At 43.1% G+C, this 10,253-nt stretch overlaps 1 protein-coding gene across 1 annotated transcript; it reads left to right on the top strand.

Annotated features, from left to right (window-relative positions):
• Positions 1–457: 457 nt before the first annotated feature.
• On the top strand, positions 458–3,777 carry LOC147633599 (putative protein phosphatase 2C 8). Its single transcript, XM_086806722.1, has 4 exons — positions 458–2,450; positions 2,602–2,973; positions 3,102–3,207; positions 3,297–3,777. Exons 1-4 carry the CDS (start codon positions 1,551–1,553, stop codon positions 3,599–3,601), a joined length of 1,683 nt encoding a protein of 560 aa, XP_086662848.1. The 5' UTR covers positions 458–1,550; the 3' UTR covers positions 3,602–3,777.
• Positions 3,778–10,253: the final 6,476 nt, after the last annotated feature.

Genomic DNA, 10,253 nt, shown 5'->3' with positions numbered 1-10,253 from the left:
TCACAACTCACTTGCGAAATTCATGATCTCACTTGCAAAATTTGTTTTTGCAATTGTAAAAGTCTTTAAAGTTGGTAAAATTTTAAGCATTTTAGTGAAAAACCTGTAAATGTTAAAATTGCAAGTTTTAAGAAAATATTCTTCGTGAACTGGTTCAAGTGCTGTCAATGTTGTTTCTAAGGGTGGGTTCATACCAAACTTTCACATAAAGGGTGTGTCAATATTTTTGGGTGGAGGTGTGTACATAGGAATGACACCATCCGGGAAAGCCACCAATTGCAAGACTCCTCCCCTTAAGGCCGGACCGGCGGACCGCGGCCACTGAGTTCCATATGAAAGGGTCAAATGAACTGGGACGGACCTAGTGTGAATTGAGATTCAATGATTTTGACACCTTACAAGGGGAGGTGGAAGACACGTGTCGCCAGGAGACTTGAATGTCTTCTTCGTCTCTTCCAAAGACCCAAGTTTTGCCTTTCAACTCCAAGGTCCATACTCTCGTGTCCAGCCTTCTCCTCCATCGTTTCGTTAAGCCCATAAGCTTTTGCATGCTCGGAGGTTCAGCAAGAGGCAAAAGATTAGCTATGTAAAGGTGTGCTCTGTATTCCTCTACTGATTGTGTTCCGCACGTAGGTTTAGTTTTGAGCAGCTACACTGTGGATTAGGGCCTCGAATCAGAAAGAAGGTGCCGAAAAGACATGTGTATCCAGATCTCTGTCTGCTCCATGTGATCCCTAAGGAAGGGGGCTGCTTATCAAACCCTAACCCTATACTGTAGGCAGAGGCCTTCTTAAGTAGCATGCGTTAAGTATGTAAACCCTACCCCTAAATTGTAAGGAAGAGGAGAAGAGGTCGGCCAGAAACCTAACCTCAATTTGCAGGCCAAAGCATGTAAATCTCAACTCTTAAGTTGCAAATTAAGGAGCTTGAAACCAATGACCCTCAGCGGTAGAAAAGAATCATGTAACTCAACGCAAACACTGACCCTAACGTGCAGGCAAGATAAGTAAGAAGCTTTGAAGATAGGTACGGGGTGTTAACCATACCTGTTAGGGTTTTTACAAGATGATATGCTTTGTACAATTCTTCAATGAAGGTGGATTGCCGTCTTCTACCACGACAGAACGGATTGTCAGCTATGGCAGCTACAGCAAAAAAAACAGCAGCAGCGCTGACCATCTAGAGTATCAGTAACAGCCGCCTTTTCTCTTTAGGTCAGTTCTTTAGATGTCTTTTCTGATGGCTTTACCATAGGAAAGTAAGTGATGCACACAAAAGAGGGGGAAAAGAAAGAGAAAGGGAGGCCCGGGGGGGGGGGTGCGTGATGGGTGAGACCCGGCTACTTAAAAAAGAGATCCTTCTATTAGTTAAAAAGAACCCTGCCTAGAAGGCAGAATATACACTGCAATGGCAGAAAACGAAACACAACAGGGGCGCATCCTCTATGGCAAGGAAGTGGCCTTTTAGAGTACAGAATCCTTTTGTTGAGAGAGATCTGGGATATCAGCTGTAAGAGGAGGAAAAGATTTGAGATAAGACGCTTTAAGCAGATGTTCAGCCCAAGGAATGCCCATCAGGGCATACAGAAGCGCTCTCGCGCTAGTGTCTACCATCTATGTGAAGTCGAGGAGAAAATCCCTCTGTTTCAAGGGCCCGGTGACCTGGATGCAACCCAAGCTTCCCAGTTTCTTGCTGAGTTTGATGGCAAGGAAGTATACGTTTCTTCTACTAGTGGGCATATGAAGTGTACTGGGCTGATTAGATCTCAGTCCTTTCCTCCAGAGGGATCGTACAAAACCACCAGCAAGTATATCCTCAAGATCAGGAAGGCCAGCCGAAGCGTAGAAGAAGTTGCCTGCTCCCCTTTGAATGGCAATGATGAACATGAGAAAGACACCATTTGCACGGCATGGACAGCTGAGTTAATAGACAGCTCCTCCAAGTGCGTTCCCCCTGTGATGGCTGAATCTGTGCAGCATCAGCAAGATGATACATACCAGGTTTTTGAGCAGATGATTGAGAACACCTCCTTTGTACCAGACTGTGCTGTGAAGCCCTTATCGTATGGGGTAGACAGTGTTGTGGATGCTGGGGAAGCTGCTAGGATGACCTCCAAAGGGCTTGTTGAGAGTCTTCACAATGATACGGTGCCATTGGCCCTAAACATGGTGGATTCAGCTATCAAGGCTCCTCCCATGCCTTCAACAGTTGTTGAGGACTCTGCCTCTCCTGATCGGCATCATTCGACAGGTTCGAAATTCCCTTCTTGTGGGAAGTTACTGGTCTGCGGACGCCGAAGGGAAATGGAAGATTCAGCTGCCATTGTGCCATCGTTTTTGGCTCTTCCTTGTGGGCTGATCGGAGGATGCTGTTGTGAGAATGAGGCAGACAGGAAAGCACCTTCAGACTTGCACTTTTTTGGTGTATATGATGGTCATGGTGGTTCCCAAGTGAGTTTGAGTCTTTCGTCTTTGCTTTTGTATGTTGGAGTGTGAAACTTTTTCCTTGACTTGCGTGCCTGGAGCCCATTGAGTCATGGGCTTTGGATTGAAGTCATTCTAGATGTTCATGAACCTATTGTTGCTTAATGATGTGTTGCAGGCTTCTACTTATTGCATGGAAAGGCTTCATCATTTACTTGCAGAGGAGCTCACAAAGTTTTTCGGGGTGGGTGATTCGAAGGCTGAATCTGGAGATGAATGGAATGCGAACTGGGATGAGGTGATGAAAGCTGCTTTCCTAAAGATGGACAAGGAGGTTGGTGGAGTTTGTCCGAATGGGGTACATGGAGATGATGATACAGTGGATAGTGGCTGCACTTGCTGTGTGGATGCAATTGCCCCAGAGAATGTTGGTACAACAGCTATAGTGGCAGTGGTTGGCTCCTGCCAGATTGTTGTTGCTAATTGTGGAGATTCTAGAGCTGTCCTTGCACGAGGCGGCACGGCCATACCTCTATCAAGAGATCACAAGGTACACAAGTTGTTTGAACATCGCTGTTTATGGGTAGCTGTTCCCTCTTGTCTGAAGCGTTTCACAATCTTTCATGCTTTGTTAAACCATTTGACTATCTTTTTTATTTTGGATACATTCTTTGACAGCCCGAGCTAGAGGAGGAGACTAGCCGCATCGAGGCTGCTGGTGGACGAGTTATATGTTGGGACGGCTATAGAGTAGGGGGGCTTTTGGCACTCTCCAGGGCAATAGGTTTGCTGTCATCTTCTAAAAATTCGTGTTTCTCTGATCAAGTAATGTATGTTGTGGCTCAGTTGGTGGGATCATTTGATTTGATGTAGGGGATCGTTATCTGAAGCGTTATGTTATCTCTGAACCAGAGGTAACATGCATTCAGCGGATGAAGGAGGATGAGTGCTTGATTTTAGCTAGCGATGGACTGTGGGATGTTATCAATAATGATTTTGCCTGTGAAGTGGCCCGGAAAAGCCTGGCTGCTCTCCGGAAAAAGCATGAACGGAGATCAGCTCCACCTGGTGAGGACCCTGTATCGTCCGCTGTTGCTGCACTTCTAGTGAAGCTGGCTTATGGCAGGGGTAGCAAAGATAATATCAGTGTGGTAGTGGTTGATTTAAAAGCTAGATAGAGTGGTTAGAAGTGGCAAGACAAAGCAATCTTGCATCTTGTTGCACTATATAAGCTGTACTTATTCTTAGCATAGTATATACCCACATCTCCTTTTTGCTTTTTGGCTTTGGAGTACTTGGATCTTGCAGTAGTTATGCAATCAATCGGAAAAAGCAGCTTAGCCCCTTTATCTGATACCTTTTCTGTGTTAAGTAAGGTGTTTGCCTTCTCCTTACATTTTGTGCAGTCTGGATGGAGAGATCATGTATGCCTCATAAAATGAGGTACAGCAGATCATGTGGTTTGTTGGAATTTGAGATGGGAGTCTGGACGTCTTTCATGGGTAGTGCTATGCTAAGGGGAAAAGAGGGTTAGTGCTATGCTAAAGGGGAAAAGAGGGTTGGCATGGTCCGTAAATAGGCTGCCGGGTTGACTTGTGCATATTGGTGACGCCCAAGGTTACAGTCATGAAAGCAAGCTAGTCATCAGTACTGTGTCAAGGTGTCATTTTGCACATGTAGGTAGTGCTGCATACCGTCGAGTAAGTGCTATGTTATTTGTGGTCTCGAGTTTTGGTAAATTTTGTTTTTTTAAATTGAGGGCTTGCATTTGCAGTAATTTTTTCAATGCATCCTACTTTTAAGACCTATTTTAAGCCGTACTGAGCCTTGTGTAGTTTACTAAATTATGTGCACTGGCTTGTTGAGGTGGTAAAACATAGTACGAGACCTTTTTATAGTGTGTTCATCTGTTTCATGTTTCATGTGTTAATAGTTGAGCTTGTTAAGAGAGATTGGACATGCCGCCACTAGTGCATGTATGGGCATTGACAGTGCAAAGCCATCGAATTAAGGTCATTTTTTCTTGGCTGAGGTGTATGAGCTCTAGTGCCTCCTCTCCAGTTCTGAGGTCATGCTCTCTCTATTCAGGCGAGGACAGGTGTGGAGTCCGGTATGCAAGAAATTCCCAATCTTGCCGTTTCGTATCAGGGGCCTTCCACGTCTCCCCGTCCTAGTGCGGCGATCACAGAACCAGGGCTAGTTTATTATGGATGCTGCCCATCTGCGTGTAATATGTGAAGCCCTAAATCTGATTCAACGCACAGTTCATGCCAGTCTTTCTAGTTGGAGCTTCACGTATTATCTTTTGCCGTTAAAAACAAAAAGTGTTATGGCTTCCTTTGTTGATCTGTTGGGTTGTTGAAGGATGCATCTGTGGATCAGTTGCTCTTGAATGAAGTGCTGTCGAAATTTGGTTTCTTAGAATGCACACATGCCCATACCTTGTGAAAGCAGCCATATGCGCATGTGCATCTTGAATCAAGCCATGTGTAGTTCTCTGCTTGTCTAGTATGTGGAACATTGGGCATGAGGTAATTGGTGCATTGATTTTTTGGCCTAGAAAAAATATGGAGAAAATTATACTCCTCTCTCTCTCTCTCTCACACACACACACACACACACACACACACACACACGCACACAGATTGATAGAAATGATACAAGGGTATATGATCTCTCTCTCTCTCTCTCTCTCTCTCAAGTTTCTTAAGTTTTATAGCGATGCATAGATACACGATACCTTGGAAATATTCATCTTCAATAAGTTCTTCACCAACCAGCTTGGTTTCATCGTAGGGAATTTATTTATTAGTTGGACTATTGTAAAAGAGGGGTCACTATGAGAGGGCAGCTAGCAAGGGGAAAAACGTTGCAAGTCGGAAGCCTCAGCCTATTTCCCCTCTCTGTCCCCTTGCTGCCCTTCCTGATTGAGAGTTTGTAACTAATGTGGAAGTGAGGGGTATACCTTTAATGTGTCTTGTCATAATTAGCAGAAACAAGATTCTGAACACGCCAATGTACACCTGAATACAAGCTCGCAAATAAGAGCGGAACAGGCCGACTTAATCTTAAGAAAGTTGCTTTCACAAGTTTGGAGAATGTCAGTTTTGCAACATGGGAAAGCAGATCACATCTTGATTTCAATGATTGCGATAAAACTCATTTCTAGGCTTTTTAGGATTTCTTTGAGGCGGTTCTGAACACTCATGACACGGTATGCAGTAGCAACGGCTTGATAGGGACTTGGTCTACCTATCATAAGCATGGGGACTTGTTGCAGTGTAAAACTTGCACTGCAGGTTGATCGGCATTGTCAAACGTCATGTGCTAGTGCAACAAATTGGCAGTACTTGAGCTGCTCTAGGAGTCGATTGCAGCTCAGCCCTTTATCATGGTGTCACATGATTAAAAGACCATTTGGGCTCCCAAGTCCTCGAACTTGGCCATGATGCCTGAACTGAATATAATCTCCCTATGACATTGATGCATGTTGATGATCAAGCATGTTTGATGGCTGTGTCAAGATGCGGTCAACAATGGGAAGGACAGGGACAACTTCTTTGATGGTTCATTTTGAATCCATTTTGAGGTGTGGCATGGAGTGGCGTTTATATTCAAGGACCTTTCTATTGTGGTTTATGGGGGGCTGTTGAAATGTAAGTTCCAATAGGAGTGTGTTTTTTGGGAGTTCTATCTATTCTTGGCAGCCAACTCACTATTTTTCCCATTATCTTCTATTCTTGCTTGAAAACGATTTCAAAGTGACTACCCAACATGTATGTACACTATCACATGCTATACAGCTCTATATCTTGCTCCATTCTGTCCCCTATCCCTTCATGCCCTATCCTTTTAACACTTTCTATGGTCTTCTTTTCTTGAGTATTGAGTTTGGCACTCTCACTCCACCCCTTGGGGGATTATCCTCCCTTGGAACCGTTGCCTAAAAGCCTTTGCTGGTGTGCCCCAAGTGGCACCCAAGTCACAAGATTGCCATTCCCCTTGGGTCTTGTGGAATACCACCAACCAACCTTGCACTGGCCAACAACCTCCTTTGTCCTCCACCAGTCCTTCCCTATCCACACTGTAACATATGCTCCAAAATTTGGTTCTAATCTTGTCTTTTATCTGTTGCCTTTCAAGGGTCAACTCTGGGATTAGCCTGCACATGTCTTGCACATGACATTGCTGGTGATTCTATGTTATATACTGAGCTAGTGTTATTGGTATTTATGTTTATGCTTATCATATGCTATGATGTTGGGATTGATTGTGAAGAGTCCAATTGATTTCAATAGGTGATGAGCACTATGATAGAGCCAATTACAATTTCCGGGTTGTGCATAGTGCATATTATCATTTGCAGTATCATGAGTATTTCATTTTGTTGCCGATATTTTGTTGTTATATCCGCGACCCATTTTGTATAGTTGGGGCATGTTATATTTTGTACATGTGTGAGTGCAATTATTTATGGTTGCAACCTTAGTTGCAAGACTTATGGTTATTTTTGTAAAAGATAGGCCTATGGCTCCTTGGATTATTATGGAAGAAATATAAAAAATACCCGCATATGGAAGGTGGCACTCACATCACACTGGAAGGGATTGCACCCAACGCTTTTTCTTGTGTTATTTTTTTCATACTTTTATGTGCTTTCATATGCTTTTGCCATGGTTGATTTATTTGCACATGTTGTTCAACTCTAGTACGTGAGTGGTGAGAGATTTCTCCTTGTACCAAGATCTTGTTATACGCCATAGGATCAAGTGATGGAAGCTACTCTATCAATAGGAAGTCATGCCTATAAGTGGTGGATGCATTTAAGAGAGGATAAGAAGTTTCCTGTGAAACTTGGGAAGAGTTTTAGCGAGCCCTATACAAAAAATTCTTACTATAGAATGAACAAGATAGGGCATGGACAACCAAAGGTGTTGTACGTGAAATGAGGGAAAAACTCTTACATCACTTCATTGTCACCTATAATGATTCTCAAGTTGAAAGATATTTATGACTTTTTAGAGGATGCATTAAGGTCAAGAAGGGCTCTCCCAAAATTTTGGAAGATGCCAACGCTTGCCCACTTTTGTGATAATACAAAAAAAGAGCATGGCTCAGCTAAACCCAAACAGTTTTTAAAAAGGAATCTACCTTAAAAGAACATGAGCAAACCTCACATGGAAAACCTACTAGGTTCAAATCAAGGAGTCCGACTCTATCATAGAGGAATATCAAAAGCAAGGAACATGATACTTTTTATAGATGTTTGAATTTGGATTTGTGTGAACATTTTTGGGGTTTTTTTGCTCACTTTGTTTTTGGAAATCATAAGCATGGTTACATGTGATTTCTGTTAGTGGGGACACTAAGAGATGTTAATAATGGGAAAGAAGGGAGGGAAGGATCCGGAGGAACGTAGACAAAATCATCAGAATGAGATGGTGATTCTTAGTTCCTCATTTGATTCATTGAAGCGACATTCATCATTTGAAGAAATTGGCCTTCGATGATGTCTCTTTGTGTGGCAGGATTCTTGTCAAATGTTATTGAGTAGGACTTGTTCCTGCATGCTTCTTCCCATGTGCTTTTTATGCTTTTATGTATATTTAAGTGCTCTGATGAAGCATATATATATGAAGTATAAGAATTGAGTCAAATAAACTCTTATTAAGTTGTTGCTTTTTGTTGAAGTAGCCACTCATTGGTGAAACTTGAAAGAATAACATCGACTTGAGAGGCTAATCTATCTTCACTAAATATTTAGACCCATGCGTTGTTAAGAATTATGTTTGGAGAGGTTTGCAAGTTAAAGGAAAGTTCTAGGCGATGGATTGTACCATTGACCAGGCTTTTGCCCACCATGCCTTGAGAAATGTTGGAATTAGGGTTGCAGGAAAGCACACAAAGCTTGGAGAAGAAGAAGCAAGAATGCACACAACACAAAGTGTATTAGATTGTGTCAATGTACAAAAGATAAGTTAGCCCTAGTATGATGGGCGTATATACAAGCCGGGGAAAAAAACCTCCTAAAGAGGGAAAAAGTACCCCGGCGGACCTAAGTGTGTTCACACACATCACTGCCTATGTATATGGCAACAAATCCCCCCTGGGAGTGATGGTGTGAACGAGAGCTGGCACTCATGTATAGGGGAGTACCATGCCCGAAGTAGATCAATCCACAAAGGGGAGCAAGCCCAAAGCTTTGCGGAAAGCTTCGAACTTCTCACGAGGAAGCGCCTTTGTGAAAAGATCGGCGAGGTTGTCCTGTGTTGGCACATAGGCCAAGCTGATCTCTCCTGCTGAGAGTCTCTCCCTGACATAGTGATAATGCACCTCAATGTGCTTTGTGCGAGCATGAAAAACTGGGTTTCTCGCAACTGTCAATGCGCTCTGACTGTCAGTGTAGATAGAGGTGGCAGACTCCTGTCCAACACCCAAATCAGCCATAAGCCGTCTGAGCCACACACACTCAACCGTAGCTGTGAAAGCTGCCCTGTACTCAGCTTCACAACTAGAAGTGGCCACAGTAGGTTGCTTCTTGCTCAACCAAGATATGCATGAGCTACCGAGCATGAAACAAAAACCACTTGTGGACACTCTTGTGTCATAGCAACCAGCCCAATCTGAGTCCGAAAAAGCATGTAAATCTGGCGACAACGATCCCCCCTTGGGATAAAACAACCCAAGATGTATGGTACCACTCAAGTAGCGAAAGATGCGTTTAACTCCCTTCCAATGCTGAGACCCTGGGCTATGCATAAACCTGCTCACCTGTGAGACTGCAAACTGAATGTCCGGCCTCGTAATGCATACATAAATGAGGCAACCAACAGCTGTCTGATAGAGTGTGACATCAAAGTGATCTCCAGCATCATGAAGACTCAACTTCAAACCTGTCTCCATTGGAGTAGCAATAGGCTTGCAGTCTTCAAGGCCAAATCTCCGCAACAATGTCTCAATATACTTTGTCTGACACAAAGCAATACCTCCATCACACTGCTTAAATTGTATCCCCAAATAATGATGCAAATGCCCCAAATTTGACATCTCAAAAGAGGCATTCAAATCAGCCTTAAAATCAGCAATATAACTCTCATTTGGTCCTGTGAGCAGCATGTCATCGACATAGAGAGCAATGATTAGATGTACACCATCCACACGTTTAACATACAAAGTGCTTTCTATTGGACTATTTTGAAACCCATGTGCAGTAAAATATGCATGTATTTTTTCATACCAAGCTCGTGGAGCTTGCTTTAAACCATATAAAGCCTTTTTCAACTTGCACACTTTGTTTTCCTGCCCTCTTTGAACAAAACCACGAGGCTGCGATACATACACCTCCTCATGCAAATCTCCATTCAAGAACGCAGTCTTTATGTCCAGCTGATGTACATTCCAACCATTATGAGCTGCCAATGCACAAATGCTACGAATGGTAGTCATATGACAAGTGGGAGCAAAGGTCTCATCAAAATCAATGCCCTTTTCTTGAGCATAACCCTTTGCAACAAGCCTAGCCTTATAGCGATCAACACTGCCATCTGGCTTTCGTTTCAACTTAAAAACCCACTTACATCCAATGGCCTTTTTACCAATAGGCAAATCACACAAAGACCATGTACCATTCTTCATTATAGCATCATATTCACTTTGCATTGTAACCAACCAATTTTCTGATTTTTGTGCCTCATCAAATGAAAGAGGTTCTTCCTCTTCACACATACTAGACACAGCCAAAGCATAACAATCTGATGCATAAGAGGCATGCTGAAAACCTGAACGAGTACGACTAGATATAGGTGCATCAATTTTACTATCACGCAAGGT

Source organism: Cibotium barometz, chromosome 12 (assembly GCF_041138505.1).
Source record: "Cibotium barometz isolate CiBa-2024 chromosome 12, ASM4113850v1, whole genome shotgun sequence".
Taxonomy (NCBI): domain Eukaryota; kingdom Viridiplantae; phylum Streptophyta; class Polypodiopsida; order Cyatheales; family Cibotiaceae; genus Cibotium; species Cibotium barometz.
Note: the sequence above shows the minus strand (reverse complement) of the source record. Positions and strands in the feature narration are given on the sequence as shown.

What these genes read in the sequence shown, in the direction of transcription:
- LOC147633599 (XM_086806722.1), top strand. Translation starts at nt 1,551, where the DNA reads ATGTTCAGCCCAAGGAATGCCCATCAGGGCATACAGAAGCGCTCTCGC. An exon ending in ATGGTCATGGTGGTTCCCAA is followed by an intron (nt 2,451 to 2,601) that starts GTGAGTTTGAGT and finishes GATGTGTTGCAG; the next exon opens with GCTTCTACTTATTGCATGGA. An exon ending in CTCTATCAAGAGATCACAAG is followed by an intron (nt 2,974 to 3,101) that starts GTACACAAGTTG and finishes ATTCTTTGACAG; the next exon opens with CCCGAGCTAGAGGAGGAGAC.